The sequence below is a fragment of the Pleuronectes platessa genome, chromosome 17 (genome assembly GCF_947347685.1).
Source record: "Pleuronectes platessa chromosome 17, fPlePla1.1, whole genome shotgun sequence".
NCBI lineage: Eukaryota > Metazoa > Chordata > Actinopteri > Pleuronectiformes > Pleuronectidae > Pleuronectes > Pleuronectes platessa.
The window spans coordinates 15164319-15186165 of NC_070642.1; the positions used below are offsets into that span (position 1 = coordinate 15164319).

At 40.7% G+C, this 21847-nt stretch overlaps 1 protein-coding gene across 1 annotated transcript in view; it reads left to right on the forward strand.

Annotated features, from left to right (window-relative positions):
* The first annotated feature begins 182 nt into the window (after positions 1-182).
* The window catches only part of fig4a (FIG4 phosphoinositide 5-phosphatase a), a 35937-nt gene continuing 14272 nt past the window's right edge, over positions 183-21847 (forward strand). The window contains exons 1-17 of the mRNA XM_053445665.1: positions 183-423; positions 556-679; positions 2405-2503; positions 3331-3454; positions 5554-5710; positions 6153-6203; positions 6433-6596; positions 6878-7006; positions 8393-8493; positions 9583-9745; positions 11690-11787; positions 13942-14075; positions 14632-14748; positions 16861-16906; positions 17338-17486; positions 17632-17798; positions 21498-21636. Coding sequence (XP_053301640.1) covers positions 617-679; positions 2405-2503; positions 3331-3454; positions 5554-5710; positions 6153-6203; positions 6433-6596; positions 6878-7006; positions 8393-8493; positions 9583-9745; positions 11690-11787; positions 13942-14075; positions 14632-14748; positions 16861-16906; positions 17338-17486; positions 17632-17798; positions 21498-21636 — 1901 coding nt within the window. The 5' untranslated portion in view covers positions 183-423; positions 556-616. The remainder of the gene's footprint in view (positions 424-555; positions 680-2404; positions 2504-3330; positions 3455-5553; positions 5711-6152; positions 6204-6432; positions 6597-6877; positions 7007-8392; positions 8494-9582; positions 9746-11689; positions 11788-13941; positions 14076-14631; positions 14749-16860; positions 16907-17337; positions 17487-17631; positions 17799-21497; positions 21637-21847) is intronic.

A 21847-nucleotide genomic window follows, 5' to 3' on the forward strand; every position in this document is an offset into this window, starting at 1 on the left:
TGGCTAGCTCGAGCTAGCTTCTCTATGGGTTGAGAGTAAGTGTAAAAGTTTATTCTTAGAAGATGAAACTAATCAACACATGTAGTTGTTAACTCCATGTGAAAGTTTTGAACCACGTCAATTTCTCATCGCATTTTACGTCCATCGAGCGTTTTGACTCTGCGAGGCACCGTATCAGCTGATGCGGTTCATGACCGTCACCTGACAGCAACAAAGTTCCCCCTGCATGCTCCCCTATGGTCGGTGAAATCCCACAGCAGGCTTACCCACGTATTTATAAACACGGATATAAACATATATTACACATAAGTGAGTATTCAGTGAACGTTCAATGTTGATGTTCACGCGGAGGAAATGATCACTGTCATCACTGGAGGCGAGTTGTGGCTAACACAGCTAGTTAGCTAGCTAGCTAAGTGTATGGTGAGTGCTGGGGGGAATGCTGAGTGTAAATAAAGATGCATGCACAGTAGCGTCAAGTATCAGGGGTGAGCTAATGTGCCTGTTGTTTTATAATGTGGTGATTAACACGTTGTGTTTTCATTCGCTCTGCAGCCCCCCCCTCCTGTTGTCTCTGCTGGATTCTCTGTGACTGTTTGGGGTGAGCAGGATAAAAATGCCTCCGTCGGCGGCGTTCATCAGTGGGATCCAGAGGATGATCCTGTATGAAACCAGAGCTGTACGTGTCCCACGATATTCATTCTGTTATTGTCACTGCATATCATCACGACTGCCTACATCTGTGGTCAGTCTGTGCATGGGTTACACTGTGGAAGGCTGCAAGCACTAGGTCTGGGCTATGTGGTCCAAAATGTTATCAGCATAAAACATTTATTTACAGGTTTTATGTTCGTTAAATAGATACGCAAAAAATACTTTATGAATTTCCACAAAACTTGTGACGTGGTATGGTTCAGGAAAGAACCCATTACAATTTGGTGCAATCGACACTTCACTGTTATCCCAGGGAATGATTAATGGATGTTGATTAAAAGAATCTTGCACATATTGGCAACTGATATCTATGACTGTGTAAAATTTGGTACAGCTTGATCAAATTTATGAGAAGGTTGTCCTGATGCTTTCCCTAGTACACAAGTTAAAGGAGTGATTAGGTTTAGATACAGTTGAAATTAGTCACTGGTTTTATTTTTCACGCTTCTTTGAACTAAAGGAAAGCTAATTGTATGATGCTAACTGTTTTATTTTCATACAGTTCCCTATATTTGCAACCTGCATCTACAAACTAGGGCTGTAAACTGCATCTTATTAAGGACACTATGGCAGAACAATCTGCTCAGGACATACAACAATGAAAATAATATTCCAGACAGCCTGGTTTTTTTTAACTGTTCCAATTTATGAGCCCATCTCCCTGCTGGATAGTAATGAAATGTATGTGAGCATGAGGATGGAAAGCTCCTGTATGATGCCGTGTGCTTGTTAGCAAACACTAGATGGCAGCAAAAGGGTTTGTGATGACTTGCTGTTCCAAGTACAGTGTACATTATTCTGCTTGGATTTACCATGAACACCTCAGTTATACGTGTTTCCATCACAACTCTCGAGACAGAATCTGAATAATTAATTCTCACTAGACATTGCCTAAATATTTGTTTAGGTTTTATAAGGCTTGTTCTCTTTTGGTAAATTTAGCACTAGGAGGACAAGTTGCTATAAATCTAATTTTGTTTTTGGAAATGTATTTATATTTTGACTACTTACTTAAATAACTACTTTTACAGCCGTGTTAAATTGGGATTAATGGCTGACATCACATGTTACAAACATTTCGAAAATAAGACAGGGAACTATTTGTCACAGCTGAGTTATCCCAAATTCTTATTGAGCATCTGTCAGCCCATTAGACTGAACAGTGGATAAATACTCTATGACTATTATGGACAAAGAGAGCTCCATTGGACACTGGGAACAGGACAAAATGGCTTAACGGACTGTACTGATACACAATGTTCCAATTTAACACTCTTTTGGCCATCTTGAAAAATAATGACTTGAAAGAAACAGATGAAAAGGGAAGACACAAATCTTAACAGGGAACATATTAGAATATAGCCTTGCGATCAATTGTTCGCTGTGCCCACACGCACTCCAAACCATATGTACTCTAGTTCCACTTCTATTCAAATTCATAGAATACAGCCTATATGGTGTGTATGTGGCCTGAATTCCTTTTATGTATCAATTCACAGACTTTTAGAATTTTTCTCTAAACATATTATTCTACAGTTTTTTGTTTTGTCAAAGTTTGCGAATAAGACTGAGGTGTATATAATATATGAGAAAGTATCAAGTAAAATATTATCACGCAACTGCCCTTGTGATAATCGGTACCAAATGCATTACAGCCTTTAACCATTCATGACTTTATTTCTCTTTCCAGAGGTACTTTTTGGTGGGGAGCAATCAGGCACAGACCAAACACAGAGTCCTTAAGATCGACCGCACAGAACCCAAGGATCTGGCCATAATAGACGATAAGGTGAGCAGAGTCTGATACAGTGCAAATACACACGCTTATGTAATACAGTACAGTACGCCTGCGGGGAAATTGTACAATCACTCAGCTTGTCCCAAGTGTATTGTGGATGACAGCTTAGCTGATGAGTGCTGAGTGTAACTCTTTTTCTTCACCGCTGCTCATTTCCAGGATCTATGAGCTGGAAGTTGATTTGTTTGTTTTTGTTGCTGGTGATTATGATTATGATGTGTTTATGTGTTATTAAGAAGCATCCATGAGTAAATATTCATCACACCACGCTCCCATTCCTTCAGACATTGCACTGACCTCTGAAAACCCTGTTAATCTGACTGGCGTTGTGTAGTAATTTATAACCTGACACAAGCATAAAGAAAGGAAATGCTGTAACTAGTTTGCATTTGCATTGTTTTTTGGCTGTTTGTATTTGCTCTTTCAAACGCAATGATAAAAAACACTGTCAGAGTTTATTCATTACAACGTTGCTGAGCCAATGTGAACAACAGCTAATACATTTTTGTCTTAATCGCCTTATTGAGGATTAATCCAAACCCCTTTACAGGAAACTTGGAGCCATTGATTAAACAATGTCTTTTAGCCATTTATTTATTATTGCAAAGAGTATAAGTCTCCCTGGCTTTGGGTAAAGTTATTAGTGGAAATTAGCTGTGACAGAAAAAAACATCATCACAACTGTTCTCCTGTTGCTCTGAAAGGTAAAATGATCAATTTGGAAACTGTGCACATAAATGAAGAAGGCGACCCTGCTGACAGCTGAATGCATGTACACTATAAATATACTAGATCTGTGTTTGTGTATTTGTTCGCAGCATGTGTACAACCAGCAAGAGCTTCGGGAACTGCTGGGCCGCCTGGACCTTGGAAACCGCACCAAAATTGGCCAAAAGGGTTCCTCGGGTCTGTCCAGGGCTGTCACAGCTTTTGGGATTGTGGGTGAGTACAGGCCATCCACTCTCTTCCTCATCTACAAATCATTCGTTTTAAAGTTTACATTGTCTCTTTATTCACCTTTTTTTAACTTTGGTTATGCAACACAGGCCACTCTCATTTTCTAAGGTCAGTCTTGTCTTGTTGCCCCAGAAGCGAAATACAAGGTTTCATTACATGAGAATTGTCTAACTGATCACATTTGTAAGTCTTACGTGATATATTGACGGTATATAGTGTTTTCACTGAAGTTACATTTACTCTAATATACAAAATAAATTAAGAAAAGGCTTTAAATAAGACCTGAGAACCTGTGCTTGAATCTGGACCCATCATCATTAATCTTACATACTTTTTCTGTATTTTCTCTGTACTTAACCAAGTAAAAGATGTGAGAGAACAGACTTTTATATTTTGAAGGATTACTCCATTAACTGCTCTTCATAATATGTAAATTGACATGGGTCACACAGTCTAGATAAATGGGATAGCGATCGCTTACCTAGATTTGATACAGGACATTTTATCAGTGAAATAATGACACTGACCCAGATCCCCAAGTAATAAGAGAAACTTTGGCCAATATGCAGTTCTTCTCAATGGTGAAATCGGTAGGATTTCTTCATAATTCAATCCAATGAGCCAGAATCAAATGAAACAAAACATTAACCTCAAGCATGTTGCTGCCTAGGAGACCTTCTTTTAATTCAACCCAAGAATGACAGTGATTGAAATACAGACTTGTAGGGCTTCTGCAAAGTGGTTTCCAAAGGTCTACTTAAAATGTTTTACTTGTCACAGTCCAACCACCGACATTCCATTTTCCAGTAAGAGGATATCAGCAACTCTTAACTAATACTGACGCATCTCTTTCAGAGCGAAAGAGTAACGCAAATAATCAAAGTTTTAAGATTAAACCTAGTGTTGATGGCTATGTCTATGGGTCGGTCACACTGCTTAAATAAATTAGTTACTTTTCCTCCAGAGTGCCTAATGCCATCTTTGTACACATGCTGCTTTTTTTCAAAGTCTCTGTGTGATATGGAATAAAAGAGTGACGGGGAAAGTGTATCCTGAGAGCCCCCTTTAGCCAAGAACATTTCTTTTTACAGCATAAAATGAAAATCGTTATCGTCAGTATATTTTTTTTCACTTTCATCTACCATTTTTGTCAGTCTGACCCATGTCTGACAGCAAGAGACACAATGTACTGATATGGCTCTTGTAAGTCAGCAAAGCAACAAGGGTCCAGTGGAAGCGCACATGCTTCACTAACCGTCACTGCACTGGTAAACTTACGTAAAAAGATGGATACGATGGTAAAGTAGGTGCAGTGGAGATCAAGATATTCTCTGGGTAAACCCTGGATCCAATTTTCCAGATATTTTAATACTTCAATCCTGAAAACTAAATTTCTTTCTATTTTCTCGTCTTCCAAACCAACATATCTGACTGGTACTGCGACTTACAGTTATTTTCTGCGATTTTAGAAACATCCTTCCAGAGCTCCATAACACACTGTACATCTCTTTTCGAAGGTTGAATATTACTTCGAATGTCTTAATTCACCCTAACAAGTTCAGTGGAGAACATACAATCATACATACAGTAATTCATATTAGTATTTGAGTATGAAAACAATGTGAATCACATCCCCCCCCCCCCCCGCGCCTTTTACAGCACTATGGCTCTGGGGCTTCTTCGATCGTAAACAGTCCATACACAATTAAGTCGTCCACCAATGACACATAATGGAAATATAAGGAAGGTTCACCCCCCTATTATCCACTGGCCTTGATGATGGCAAACATTACCAATAATATTTATAACAAATAATAACAACTCACAGACATCATTCACATCCATCTATTATCTATTGAATGTCACAGACGACAATATAGCTCAAGCTGAGCGCAAATAATTGACCATGCTAGACGATCTGGGTCGGATTTTCATTGTGTAATATTAAATGGATTGGAAGGAGTGAATAGGTGACATAATGAAATATGAGTTGCAAAAACTCATGGTCCACAACCAATTACTTGTTGTAACTGAAAAAGTAGTTTGTCCTGAAAGATTTCAACTTTTGTTTTGTTTCTTAACAGGGTTTGTCCGTTTCCTGGAGGGTTACTACATTGTGTTGATCACCAAGCTAAGAAAGATGGCCGACATCGGGGGCCACTCCATCTACAAGATCGAGGACACCAGCATGATCTACATCCCCAATGACTCGGTCAGGGTCGCACACCCCGATGAAGCGAGGTACGGCTCTTGTTCCCGGCCTGAGTTGTAATGGTGCCGTACACTAAACACACACACATTCTGATGATGCCTTTAAGGACGAGGGATTTGATGCTGAGGCTGACCTCAAACTGGGACTCCTTGTTCGCTGAACGTTGATTCTGCTGTCCCAAAATGTATTAATTACATGTTTAAGAGTCCGTACAGAACAGGGGAAATAAAATTCATGTGTATAGTCTTAGATTATAAAAGCTTGAACAATATTAATTTATTCCTTGTACACCTGATAATGAGATAACGATGTTGTCTATTGCGTTATCTAAGTGCGTTAAGGACATTAAATTCAGTTTTTTGTTGGTGCAACTAGCATCATGTACCTGCTTTTTTGACAATGAAATCCTCCCCATATTCTTGTACCACGTAACTCTTGACTTAAAGTTTGACTGAAGATTTGCTTTTATAGATACGTGCGGATCTTTCAGAATGTGGACCTCTCCAGTAACTTCTACTTCAGGTGAGACAAAGGCATCATTGCTGGTTAAGAAAGTATTTAATTGAATTATGGCAGACAGCTAGGTGACATGCCAAGAAACAATGACTTGATAGCTAATGATCTCGTCTCACATTAAATTTGCTTCATTTTTTCTATAAAATGAATGTCTGTGGTTTAGCCAAATGAAATTCATGAAGCAACTGTACAGACCCCACTGGTTTGAAAGGACTTTGCTGTCGTACCCTTGCAGCTACAGCTACGACCTGAGCCACTCGCTGCAGTACAACCTGACTCTGCTGCAGAGGCCTTTTGAACAGTGGCTGTCAGACGCTTCTTCCACAAAGGAAGAGGTTCACACCCAGAACAAGCAGGACAGCTTCGACATCTTTGAAGATGAAGGTTTGCCCACACAAGGTGAGCAGACGTCCATCACCGGACCTTTTTTTTAATACATTGACTACAGAAGAGCTGGGATCAAAGCTAACAGGCTGGCAAATGTGTTCTGTTCTTTTATGACATGTGTTTTAATAAATTATTATAACCGTAATCCTAGTTTTAAGCAATTTCATAATGTTTCTAAATATCTTAGCTCTTGTTTCAAGGCCTTCGTTACCTGAGCTGCTGTTATCTGAATGTGATCTCAGGTCAGTAACAATAATCCAGAGGATGTTTTTGCTTTCCTCTTTCGGCCACAGTTGTTTACGGCCTCCAGAACGAGCCGTACTACAAGTACGTGTGGAACGGGAAGCTGCTGGAACGAGTCAAGGACACAGTGCATCATGACTGGCTCATGTATATAATCCACGGCTTCTGTGGCCAGTCCAGTATCCTTTCAGCAGCCCTGTGGAGTCCATTTCATCTGTGACTTACAGAACTGTTTGGCAGTTTTCATGCGTGTTTACGTGTGTGTGTGTGCTTATTTTAAATACGATATAAAATGCCTGGAAAGCATCTGTCTGCGTTAATGTGCACACAACTCTAACAATGTGTCCTTTGGCCACACATCCCGTTCATCCCTCATCATCACCTGTTGAACTGCATCCGAGCACGTGTGTGACACTGTTAGCGACAGCATGTGATTAGCCACCAAACTGCACAATCAACTTGTGTTTGTTTTTAGGGCTTTAAGCAAACGACTGTGATGCCAATTAAGCAATAGTTATCAAGTATATATAAACACTGGCGCTTGCATAATCTCTCCATCTGCCATCCGTGGGGGGAAAGCAGAACCAAACACTGTGCATATCTAATCAGATGAGATTTTGAGATGACTTCTGTTTTTGGATTGAAGACAAGATTTTTTTTGTAACACACACACACTAATTCATTTCAGTGCCACAGTAGCTTTTGCTCTCAAGTCCTACTAGACACAGGTTGTGTATTAGTCTCTACATTAATAATTTCCTCTGCCTTCAAAAAAAAAGAAAAGCTTTTGTAGTATTGATGCATGAGTTACTGCTGCAGAAGAGCTTTGGGCAAGTATAGAGCTGAATAAACAGTCTGATTTATTATGGTAAAAGGCCGCCTGAGGGGTTGCTGATACTAATGTTTAATTTCATCATTTATTCATGAATCAAGTTTTTTAATGTTTTAATGCAGTATTTAGTGCATATTCCCTGCCTGTGTGTTGTGCAGTAAAACGCAGCAGATATTACACACAAGGTAAACTGCACTTTAATGTCAGTGCTTCTGGTAGCTGTCTGTCCTTCAGTGCTGTTGCTCTCTGTCAGAATAAGAAGGCCAGTAGATGCATTAACAGACGACTGGGAGAAATGGGAAAATGCTGAAATTTTTAGCCGATGAGGAGACAAGAGATTTGTATTGTGAATATGAACAAAATGTATAGGTTGTCATCTCATTCTGAACACACCCTTTTCAGGTTTGAAGTTAATTGACAGCTTATGACAAAACATCCACGACAAAACTGATCAAAATGGGAAAAAATTGCAATTTATTTATTTACATGTAGCATACACAGACCAATAATGTTCTATCTAAAAAAAAATGGATTTTGTGTGTGTGTGTGTGTGTGTGTGTGTGTGTGTGTGTGTGTGTGTGTGTGTGTGTGTGTGTGTGTGTGTGTGTGTGTGTGTGTGTGTGTGTGTGTGTGTGTGTGTGTGTGTGTGTGTGTGTTCGTTCATTCACCAGCAGGTCATTGTGTAATGCTGTCAGTGTTTCATTATTATTCCTCCTTTACTCACCAACCACAGAGCTTCTGATCTACGGTCGACCGGTTCACATCACCCTCATTGCCAGGCGATCCAGCAAGTTTGCCGGGACCCGCTTCCTCAAAAGAGGAGCCAACTGTGAGGTACAGCTGTTGCCGTGGCAACAGGGAGGACTGCATAGGGGAGGCAGGGCCGAGGGCCACTGGGAGGATTGGGATGATTCAGGTTGATCACAGGGGGTTAATATGACCTGCTGCCTCTTCCTTGAGTATATGCATGTGTGTCTGTGTGGGTGAGCGGCGGTGGGAGGGACGACTTTTAGAAAAAACACAGATTGTATCTGTGTTTCGGACGGCTACATTGAGAGTAGGCTGAACTCAGTTTCACAGTTTCCTGCTCTTGAGTGCATTGCCAAATAAAGTATTCTTTTAATATCAATCTGTAAAGGGTTTTCTCGTAGCACTCAACTGACTTTTTGACTCATTATTGGATATTACATTAGTGGCGGTAAGTCAAGTTGTGCCACTAAAGCCCTTATTATTATCAATTCAAAAGAAAGTCTGCCATGACAGAGGCCAGGGAGCCAAGAGCGTGGATATACCCAGGGAGACACTTTGTTCATGCTGAAGTGTGACATTCCTTCTTGACCTTGGAAATGTCAACTGTGAAACCAGTTTCACTAAAAGGTTAATTTAGTCGATGCTTTCACCTGAACAGCACAGAGACATAGAGCAGTTTTTATGATGCCTTCATGCTGGAGTGGCCGGAGGGCATTGTGTTTGTGTTGTCCGCCGCTCCATACATCTCCATTCTTGTGAACGCAATATATCTCAAGAGCACCTTCAGAGAATATTTTTCAATTTACTCACCTATGATCATGTGATGGCATCAAAAGCTCCACAACAGGGACTAAACTCAATCATTTACATTATCTATATTTATGAACACTTCCTGGGATTCTTTTCCACTTTGGCTTAAGATCTGAAGTTCAAAGTTCATTTTTGACCTTGGAAACAGCAGTTTAGCTGTTGTGGAGCTTTCAGTTGCATCACATGAGCTTAATCTGCAGATGTCCACGATGAATTGTCAGATCACCGATTCAACATGGACCAAAAGTCCTCAAAACTAGGGAGTTTTACGCGTATACATTTCTGTGATATGATGCATAGCTCCAGACCAAGAAGCAATATCAATTCAGTTAATGTTTCTTTATGCTCTTATTTTGTTTCTAGGGGGATGTGGCTAACGAGGTGGAGACGGAGCAGATTGTCCATGACGCCTCGGTTATGTCATTCACAGCAGGAAGTTACTCTTCATACGTCCAGGTGCGAGGTTCAGTCCCGCTCTACTGGTCTCAGGACATTTCCACCATGATGCCCAAACCCCCCATACGATGTAAGACCACTGTTTACACCTCATATATCTCTCCTGTTCATCTGCAGCCTCTATTTTGTCGAGTACCGGAATAATATGCATCATGTATCATATTACCATGAGAACAACAGGCTCTATAATGGAAATCAGTTATCAAAGCAGCGCAGGCTTTGATGCAGGGTTTTTCTCATATCCACTTATACACAAGGACAGGAGACAAATGATACGTCCACATACGTCCCTTTTGAACAGAATGCAGCAACACAGCAGGTATTTAACTAGTTCTCTTTATTGTGCTCAATGTATTCATGCTAGAAGCTAACAAGGACCAGAAATAACCCTGGAGGCCCAGAGGAGTAATGCAATCAGAACAAATGCATTTCAAATAATATAGTGTCTTTCTACCAGGTTTATTCTTCACTAAGATATAAAGATATATTTTAAAAAAAATAGGTGAATCCAGGACACTACTACTCAATTGTGTCTCATCTTTGTATCCATTCTCCTGTCTCATTACGAGAGGGATAAAAACATAAAACCAGGGCCAGAGGGAAGGGATCAGGTCCTGACATCTGTGCTTGCATGTGTACAATATCATTATTAAATCATAATCCCCCCTCCCCGTATGCCCTTTAATTCATCCTTAGATGACATTCACCTGCGTAAGATGCACCTAGCGTGTCCCTAAGATCCCTCTGTGTATCAACTTACCTCATCGTCCTGGTCCCACTGTGATGCTGAAAGACTGTCCTCATCTGACAAATGCTGCCCAATTCAAAATTGCCAAACTGCAAATCTGCTTCCTGGCAACACTCTGTGAGAAGATTGTATTCCTGCCCTTTGTACTGAGATCTTAAGCCGTTTTACTGATTTGTTTTCCTTCAGACAGGCAACACAATGAGGGGGGACTTGAGTCAAACTTACAAACATGTGTGAGCACATTTTGTTTGACTCGTAAACCAAATCAACATCCACACATGTATCCCTATGAGTTGACAAGCTTGACAGCAGATTAGCTTCTCAGCTGCAGCACATAAAAAGCTTCAAGAGGTTGTTGCCATTCTGCCCCATCCTTGACTATGGTGAAACCTCCACCATTCAGAACTAGGTGCAGCTCAGATCCGACCGATGATCAGCCCAAGTTCACTCCAACTGTAATATTTATTTGATTTTGAAGTGGGCTGTATAGAACGATCTCAGACAAATCTAGGTCAGCGACGTGGCAAAGAGACAATTTGAGCTCTGTGTCTCTGCATGTTGAGTACATTGTGCCTATCCCAGGATGCATTGCTCATTGGCCGTGTTTGTGATAACTGGTGAGAGCAATTGTTACGTAACCAGTCTTTATGACTGACCTGGAGTGGGCAGATGTCTTGGTTGTGATGAAGATGACCTTGATGGCTCATCGTTCCCATCCTTATCAACATTCTCCCTCCAGGTGCTATAAGAATTTAAAGCTTACGCTCTCTTTGTTTTCACAAATTCTCGTTTCCCTGGAGGACTAGGCAGCAAAATAATGATGCTGAAAGAGTAGAGGAGTGAATCTGGAGAGCGTGTGCCAGATCGTGTGCGTTATTGACAGTTTTTCAAATACCTGTGAGAGACTGCGTGGGATAAACTGTGGAGTGAGCTGACCTATTTCTTCTAATCTTTCTTTTGGCCGCTTCACTGGTCCAAATCGACAGCCCACTGCAGGTGTGGGACTCGTTGGACTGGCAAATGGAGGCATTAAACATGATTAAAGAATAAATAGATGAATGAAAATGGAAGTGAATGAATGAAACAGTGGCCGTATATACCTGGAGCAAAGATTGACGTCACAAGTAACCAGTATCACACTTTTAGTTGTCCATTTTTATTGGCTCAACAAACCACTATATTGTAATATTATTTTTAGCTTTGTGGTGACGTGTTGATCTTCGTACCTTGAATGTTAATCAACAGATTTTTTTCCCTCCCTTTCAGTGGACCAGGCTGACCCATACGCTCATGTCGCTGCCCTCCATTTTGACCAGATGCTGCAGCGGTTTGGCTCTCCCATTATCATCCTGAACCTGGTCAAGGTAGCACACGCACAGACACGTATTTTTGGGTCCTCTCCCCTTAGTTATTTGATGCTTTAACAACAGGTAATCATAATTGACAGCTAAGATTGACCCACAATGGATTGATCATGTGTAAAAATGGCGTCTCAATCCTTCATTTGATACTGCTCTGACTCTGGCTGCAAGATGGCGAAAATCAGGATAATTTAGCTTAATTTCTGGACAGTGTGAGGAAGTGGAGAGTTGTTACAGCCAAACGTCTGCACATAATGTTTAAACTACATCACAACATGACAGTTGTCTTTACGACTACCATGAAATGATTTTATTCTCCTAAAGATTAAGGGGACTATAACTTTTATGGATTTTATTTAGTATGACTATATAAGGGCACTTTCACTACATAAGTCTAGTTACCCTTTATCAGGCTGAATGATTCTAATAAGTGTTATGTTGTAAAATACTTTATCTGTGTGTTCTTTTCGAAGGGTCAGGGTGAGGCTCTTTTAATCTCCAGATGTGGAACCTTGTGAATAGTTGATGTGGATTTAAAGTCGAAATGTGTCTTTCAAACCTGTTGAATTACTCAACAGGTCTGTATCTTATAAGGACGTGATTGTGTTATTGCCAAAGCACTCGATGTGATGTTCAGGGGTTATTCGCTGGTCCTGGTTGGTGATTAGCAGCAGTTGAAATGCTCCCTTGAATATTGATCTCTATGTGCATTGCACCGAAAACACACAGACGGACACAGCTCGGGTGGAATGACACACACTATTACACAAACACAGCTTGCTGTCACCACCACACATTCGGGCATTCATCTCTGCGCCGTGGCTGGGGTTTGCAAGCTCACGTTGTCGCCCACAAGGGAAGCTGTGAGACAAGGGACCAATCACAAACCTCAGTTGTCCGCACAAGCCGCAGCCATGTGATATTGGCAGACTGTGGGGAGTAGGGGAGGGGACCCCCCGCTTTTGCTACACCCCCTCTCATACCCCAGTGTGATAGGGAAAGAGAGGAAGTGGAATGGACAATAAGATCATGACTGTCCATCTCTATATGGTGGCGACTGGGGTCGACTTAGCCATGTCAACCCTGGGATGGGTGGGTAATTTTACTCATGGGTTAGTGTGTGCTCCTCCCTGTGTGTATGGTAAGAAAGACAGAGAGGCAGAGTGAGGACGCACATGGCCAAGCATGTGAATCACTTTTTTAAATGGCTAACTTAATTAAAGTCCATTTGCCCTGACTTCGGGAGACAGCTTTTACTCTCATCACGTTGGCAGTTTGAAAAATATAAATATAACTTGAATTTAATTATCGTGAATATCAAAATCTCTCTTGTCTTTGAGGGTCCCGAGCAAATAACCACCCTAAATTGTAGCAGGACATTTGAAATAATTTGTGCTAGATTCCATCCATTAAGATTACCATGATCAAGCCCCTCCACATGTGCAAGTGTGCATATGTTATGGGTTCTTTTGTGATCGAGGACCTTATTGCACCTACAGCAAGACTTAATAGAACGATATGTACTACTGTGAACAATACACGTGTGCTTTTTCAAGTGTATGTACGTGTGTGCGTTTTCAAGTGTATGTACATAATGTATTCTAATCTTGTGGGTGTGTTTGCATTGGTAATCCGGTCACTGTGTTTCTTTGCCAAGGCAGAATGTGCACGAAGATCTGAGCTGCTATCTGATGCATCCAAGTCAATTATCGCCCAGGGTGATTAGTCAAAAGGCTCAATGAGGAGGGGAGGAGGACTTTGAAAGAGAACTTTCATGGACAGTGTGCATTCATTTTCATTCACAAAGAAAGCATTAGTTAAATTTTATTAATGATTGTTTTTCCCTTCTGACTCTTAACTAAGACATGTTTGGCCTTCGGATACAAGAGAGATTTAAGAGATCTTAAGAGAACTGCACCTCTCACTCTTTACAGCACTAATCCGATGGATCTCACACAGCCAGTATATTTTTTCTCTATTTTTTCTGAGTTTACTATGTGGATGGCATGTATGAGTCTTGTTGATATCACTCTGTGTACTAATGGGATCTCTGAGCAGCGTACGATGACCTATGACCACCTGCAAAGAGGTTTTATTTTTGGAGAAAGAACCGACGTCATACGTGTGACAAAGCCTTATGTCTCTCTTGTGCTACAGAAACGGGAAAAGAGGAAACACGAGAAGATCCTAAGCGAAGAGCTTTATCCAGCTGTGATCAACCTAAACCAATTCCTCCCTCCAGACCACTGCATCGACTACATCGCCTGGGACATGGCCCGCTACACCAAGAGGTTGGTATGACAAATGGGCCTTTGTAGACACCTAGAATTGGTTCTAAGATTTATTAACGTAGTATTTTCATTATTCTCGCAATTTGTATAGAAGCAATATCAGGGGTAATGAATAGTTAAAAGAAAAAAAACAAAAGTAACGTTAGCAATGACCAATTTTTCATATGTTTCTTCTCTGCTGGGAAACTGTTGCAGTCATAATATCCCCCTTACAGGAATCGGATGTTTTTTCATGTATATTGTTTTCTTTTTTTCATTTTAAAATGAAGTTTAAAGAACCTGGGGGTAAATTAGAGCAGTCTGCACAGCTGCGCTCTCCACTTGAAATAATGGCTTAGTTCCCTGAAATGACACGCATCTGCTTTTTGTGCAAAACACCCTTTAGGACAACTATTCCGAGAATTTGGCCTTGTTTGGCTTTTGTTGAGAAATGAAATAAGCATACTACAAAAGTCAGAGGTATTTTATATCAGCTGTGCAACTCGGGGACAGAAATTGGCTTATTTTATTCAGCAAATAATAATTTGACCGCCCCTTTGCTCTCTCCGTTTCCCAGTAAGCTGTGCAACGTCCTGGACCGTCTGAGTATGATAGCGGAGAATGTGGTCAAGAGAACAGGTTTCTTCATTAACCAATCCAGCTTCTACTGTCATACCCTCAGACCAGATGACAGGTGAGTCATTTCTTATTCCGTGCAACCCCTGTTGTGTCGGTTATAAACGGAGTAACGCACACATACACACACACACACACACACACACACACACACACACATAATCAAACACACAATCAAAAACACAGAGACTTTCAAATTGATAGTCTTCAATTCCTTGTTTACACTGCTTATTTTTGCTCAACATTAGCTTAGCTTACGGAAACGGACAGAACCTTCTGTCTGCACCCTGAGTTTGTTTCGTCTATTCTATTGCCCGACTTCTTAAAGCTCACAGATCAGACGAAAAGGAGCTGTACCATCTGAAATCGTAGGGGGCAGTGTAGAATAGTTCAAACCAGATGATTGTCGGACACGGGTAAGAAATTTCAACACTGCCAGTTTTTGGAGAGGAGACTTTTGAAGAGTTTGTATTTAAAAAAAAGGTATGAATCCATATGAAGTTACTGTACGTAGGCAAACTTTGTTGCTTTATGCGTAAAGGCAACTTAAAGGAGCCCTGAGTAGTAAAAGGTTACATTGGGTTTCAGATTATGCATAATGGATTTTAATAAAATAAGAAAGAAAAAAACAACTATTTCACTAGAAACTATGTGCTCGACCATATCGCCATCATCTCTGCATTTGCATATTAGTCATACTTTTTGTCTAAGCTTGTATGAATTCCTTTTTGTGCTCACACCTTTCAGGATACAGTCACCAACACTGGTTAAATAGAAAACTCTCCACATATGAATTCTTAATGGGAATTATGCCTGATGGCAGTTGTGTCGCGGAAATATTTTTTTTTGCTAATGAGCTGAATAGATTGCCGTCCATGTGCTTCGTGCATTGTCTGCATGTCTTAATCACTCTTACCCAACATTACCATTATGGTTACGTAATCCAACGACCATGCCGCGGTCAGTATTTGTTACTCCTTCTTTTGCATTACCCAGCTTCACCTCTGTTATACATGCTCACGTCACACTCATGCACACAGTCCCCCGCTGCCATTCACACACAAAGAAAAGCCTCAAAATCTTTGAGATGCACTAATGATGATGGCACCTTTAGCCTTTATCACATTGTTAGTTACCCTGTGAGTAATAAATAGGATTTGTTAACGTTGTCTCGACCTTATCATGCTCTCTTTGACTTTTCTCTCCACCTTGTAAAATTCACAAGCACGTTTTCTAATGCTTAACATTACTGGAACTACATTTGTTAATTGCTCTCAGCTCATTAAGTTCATGCCCTGTTGAGACAAACTTTGCCTTTAAAAACACACATCACCAGCAATCGAATTGTATCTTCAGACATTCTCCTTTCAGCAGTTGTTTCTGAGAAGCAGCCTTTTCTCGAAGGGTGATTCTTCCTTCCCTATTTCTGATTTTTTGCAAGACACTTTAAAAAGAAAGTGATGAACAGTGAGTAGTGTATTGAATTTGGTGGAAAAGGGCTAATAAAGACCTTGATCCTATTCATATTGCACTTTAAAATCTAAAAGCTAAAATGCATCCTTTTGCCAAGATAAACAAATTGATAACACTCATATCTGTCCATTAAATAAAAAGGAGTAGTTAATAAGCTTACTGGAGGCAGAGGGAGAAAGTTAACAAAGTCCATCTCCCAGCATCTCTAAATCTCACAACTTAAAACACTTCACAACCTCATTCCTAAAAGTAAAAAGTTTTAACATTTTGGGTTTTCCAAGAAGTTATTTTGATGGACAAACTTTTATTTAAGATAAGCTAACTGGACAGCCGCTGTAGCTTTTTATTGACAATACAGACACCAGAGTGGTATTTACAGCCATATTTAAATATATATTTCCAAATCCTTTGGTTTTTAGTATGTGGAGAAAGGAAGGAAACAAACAATTGTTCCATATTAAGAAAGTACAAACAACAAAATAACTTTAAGATGAGAACTGGGATTTAAACAAGACCCAGTATATTTTCTCTTTGAAGCAAACCTGTCATACTAGTGGTATTTTGTCTAAAAATATATTTACTCAAACCGCCAGCGGTAACGTCAACAACGCTTGTCTATAAATACTTCACTGTGTTCTGCATGGAAATGGTGATTATATCAATTATCTTTTGTCTATTTCCACTGTCTGTTTTTCAGATGGGGAGACGTGGGAGGACACATCACAGCCAATGGACGAGTGCAGGTATTCCACAGAGAAAACTGGTTGAAAAAACCTTTGTTACGAAAATCGAAAGAAATAGAAGAAATACACCTTTCACATTCATCAATTGAATTGTAGATGGCAAAACTAATTAATTCATAGCACTGAGAAATCTGGGCCAAAGAAACAACTATAATCTATGATGTGTATTCAAGAAATGCCCAGTATTCATTACTACAGCTGCAAAATTGCATCAACAGTAGGTTCATAATGAATGGTTTTATCCATTTTTATGGAAACCTTGGACACATATACAGTGACCTACCGAAGTCAAATACATAGAGATGTGTTTCCAGTTGATGCTACGATTCTACTTACTGTCTTTTCATGTAGTTTGTGTCTGACTCTCAGGAATTACATCTTGAAGTGAATGAAGTGGTGTCATTGGGCTTCATGAGTCTCTGTCATTGTAGACCGGTGTGTTGCGGACCAACTGTGTGGACTGTCTGGACCGGACCAACACTGCCCAGTTCATGGTGGGGAAGTGCGCATTGGCCTATCAGCTATATGCGCTAGGAATGATTGACAAGCCCAAGCTGCAGTTTGATACAGACTGTGTCAGGTAAAGCTCTTTATCTCACCCTGTGTTTTTTATAGCTTTATGGGTTTCATGCTTTATTTTGCACAACTAGATTCTTCTGTGTTTGTCTATTGCTTGAGTATTTCCTGTTTGTGTGTATGCATACGTGTGTGTGTGTGTACTTCAGGTTGTTTGAGGAGCTATACGAAGACCATGGGGACACACTGTCTCTGCAGTACGGCGGCTCCCAGTTGGTCCACAGAGTCAAGACCTACCGCAAGATCGCCCCCTGGACTCAACACTCCAAAGACATCATGCAGACTCTGTCGCGCTACTACAGCAACGCTTTCTCAGGTGTGTGAAACAGAGACACGTAAAATCTTTAATCTGCATGAAATCCTCCTATGTACTTATGCAGAAATCATCTTCAAGGTACCATAGAATGTAATATTTTGATACTTTTCATACATATGTACAGTGAAGAAACATATCTATGATTAAAAACACTGAAAACATCAGCTCCAGGATCCTGGTGGATCCTCCAGCTCTTAATGTAGCTCGTGTCCTGCTGTGCATGAGTTTCTCTTTTGTTCTGAAGAGAGGGACTCATAGTCACTCATTGAGAAACCAATGAAGAATCATTTCGGTTTGAAAAGTGATGTGACGTCGGGAGAAACTTTTAGATTACTGAAATTACCAAAAAGTTAAGTAATGTAGATATCCAATTAGAAACTGTGTGTCTAAGAAAATGTGCTTGAAGTGGTCTGACCCACTAGTGACTGTTCCACATTGAAAGGTGTCCCCAGAAATGAAGAGGTGAGATTACCCTGTGTTTTGTATTAAGCCAGCACTGATGGAGCTGTACTACTTGACCTACTATGTCGACCTCCTCTATGTCTTTTGGAAGTTGGGATGACTGGCTGGTTGCAGGTCAGAGCCTGTAGAGTAGCTAATTGTTTTATTTCTGACTGAAATGTCAAGTGAGAGAGGCTCATACAGTGCCTTGCATAAGTATTCACCCCCCTTGGACTTTTTCCCATTATGTACTGTTACTAACTGGAATTCAAATAGACTTAAATAAACTTTTTCCCGTTTGATCAACAAAACATGCATAGTACTTTGGAGGTGCAAAATAAATTTTATTGTGACACAAACAATAATGAGAACAAAAAAGTTGACATCTGTTGGGTGCATAAGTATTCACCCCCCTGTGTCAATACTTGGTAGAACCCCCTTTCGCTGCAATTACAGCTGCAAGTCTTTTGGGGTATGTCTCTACCAGCTTTGCACATCTAGAGATGGAAAGGTTTGTCCATTCTTCTTGGCAAAAAAGATGAAGCTCGGTCAGATTGGATGGAGACCGTCTGTGAACCGCAATCTTCAAGTCTTGCCATAGATTCTCTATTGGATTGAGGTCTGGGCTTTGACTGGGCCATTTTAAGACATTAACATTCTTTAATCCAAACCATTCCTTTGTAGCTCTGGCTATATGTTTAGGGTCATTGTCCTGCTGGAAGATGAACCTCCGCCCCAGTCTCAAGTCTTTTGCAGACTGCATCAGATTTTCTTCAAGGAATTCCCTGTATTTGGCTCCATCCATCTTTCCCTCTATTCTGACCAGTTTCCCTGTACCTGCTGAAGAGACGCATCCCCACAGCATGATGCTACCACCACCATGTTTCACTGTTGGGATGGTGTGCTCAGGGTGATGGGCATTGTTGGGTTTTCGCCACACATAGCGTTTTGCATTGAGGCCAAAAAGTTCAATTTTGGTCTCATCTGACCAGAGCACCTTCATCCACATGTTTGCTGTGTCTCCCACATGGCTTCTGGCAAACTCCAAACGGGATTTTTTATGGATCCCTTTCAACAATGGCTTTCTTCTTGCCACTCTTCCATAAAGGCCAGATTTGTGGAGTAGACGACTAATAGTTGTCCTGTGGACAGATTCACCCACCTCAGCTGTGGATCTCTGCAACTCCTCCAGAGTAACCATGGGCCTCCTGGTTGCTTCTCTGATTAATTTTCTCCTTGTCCGACTCTTCAGTTTGGGTGGACGGCCTCCTCTTGGTAGGTTTGCGGTTGTGCCATATTCTTTCCATTTTCTTATGATGGATTTTATGGTGCTCAGAGAGATGTTCAAAGCTTTGGATATTTTTTTATAACCTAACCCTGCTTCATATTTCTCCACAACTTTATCCCCGACCTGTTTGGTGAGCTCCTTGGTCTTCATGATGCTGTTTGTTCAGTAATGATCTCCAACAAACTCTGAGTCCGTCACAGAACAGGTGTATTTATACTGAGATTAAATTGCAGACAGGTGGACCCTATTTACTAATTATGTGACTTGCAAATGTGACTTGTGAATGCAATTGGTCGCACCAGATCTTTGTTAGGGGTTTCACAGTAAAGGGGGTGAATACATATGCACTCAACACTTTTCAGATTTTTATTTGTAAATAATTGTGAAATCCATGTAATATTTCCCCCCACTTCCAAATGATGCACTATTTTGTGTTGGTCCATTACACAAACTCACGATGAAATAAATTTTAATCTGTGGTTATACCATGACAAAATGTAGAAAAGTCCAAAGGGGGTGAATACTTATGCAAGGCACTGTATGATTCAGACCTCTTAGGTTCTATTTTCTTCTATTAATTGTGAATATGCTTTCCTTTCCCTTTACTCCCTGTATAGTTTTTCCCCCCTGTTCATTTTATGTAGGTCCTTTGAAGTGTAATGCTCTCTACAAGTCTGACATTTCAGGTTTTAATTTTTCATAGTATATCACCAAAAATCACATCATACACCTTGGACAAGAAGCCTGTAAACATGAATGTAACCAGGCCTATTAATTTTATTGTCTCTGTTTTATTTCCTGCGTATGGAAACATAAATGTAAAGTTCACACAAAGGTCTGTTTTGCTAGAATTGAACAAACTTGTTGACAGAATATTTTAATGTGTGTATGTGTGTTTTTCATTCATAATACAAACGAGACAAGGTTTTCTTGACAATGTCTTCTGGTGCATGTGCATATTTAGTTTGCTTCTCTTACCTTGGGATTTTGTGAATGAACCTATGGAGATTAAAATTACATAGAGTAAAGGCTTTACAGCTGTCTTTAAAGGTACAGCCTGTAGAATTTAGTGACATCTAGTGGTCAAGTTACATGTTGCAGCTGAATACCCCTCACCTCACTTTCCCCCTCCAGACATGAAAGAGAACCTGTGGTAGCCTTCAGTTGTCGTAAAAACTCAAAAGGTGTTTAGTTTGTCCAGTCTGGGCTACTGTAAAAACCATCCACAATGTAAATTAGTATTTAAATATAAAGGGCCAATTCTAGGGTAAAGAAAACAGCAATTCGTACAATTAGATGAAACACACTAGTGAAAACATCACTAGGATAGATTCCTTCCACCTGGATCTCACACAGTGGACCTTTAATAGAACCCAATTTACTTTCTATTCTTCTGACGTGACTGTTGGAACAACCAGCACGTGGCATCACAGTTGGGGGGGATGTGTTAAATGGCACCAAACTGGGCAACATGCAGAACACGCCCCACATACTGAACACACAAACCCTGGCAGAGATTATCTCTACACGCGCTCGTAGCCAAACATGATGTTCAGGGAGGTGCTCAGAAGCAAAGTCTTTACTTTTTTCGGATGACTGAGTTCAGCTTTACCCTTTGTTTCCTTAATTGGCACCTTTGCAGTCTCCTTTCCCGTCGTCTTTATTTTACTTTAATTTATTTCACCTCTTATAATTGGCAAACTGTTAAGCTGACAAAACCGGATAAAGCTCACATACTGCACACTGAGAACAGGCAGCAGAAAAACAGAACTGAGCCTGTGAGGTCATTTTGACATTGACAACCAATTCCCACAACTCCCCTTGATTGATCTTTTAGGTTATAACTAAACCGAAGAACCAGAAACTTGACAAATTAGAGTCCGACCAATACATGTGTGTTAGAGCAGCAGAGGACTGTGCACAGTGGCCGCTGTTTCTTTGTCGTTATCGTGTCCATCTTGCTCCTCCAGACGCCGACAGACAGGACGCCATCAACCTGTTCCTCCAAGTCTACCAGCCGTCGGAGATCAAACCGCACCTGTGGGAGCTGCCCACTGACTTCTACCTGCATCAGAAGAACACCATGGCCCTTCCCCAGGACAGACGCAGGTACACACACAAACACATATACACACGTACATGTCTGCCACGAGTGTTGAAGACGTTCACAAAATACATTTCTTAATCCCACACACATGCAAAGACACACTCATGCAAATGGGGTGAAATTTGTCCTCTGCTTCTGACCCATCTGGTGAACACAGCAGGACACACAGAGCAGTGGGCAGCCATGCACGGCGCCCGGGGAGCAGATGTTGGG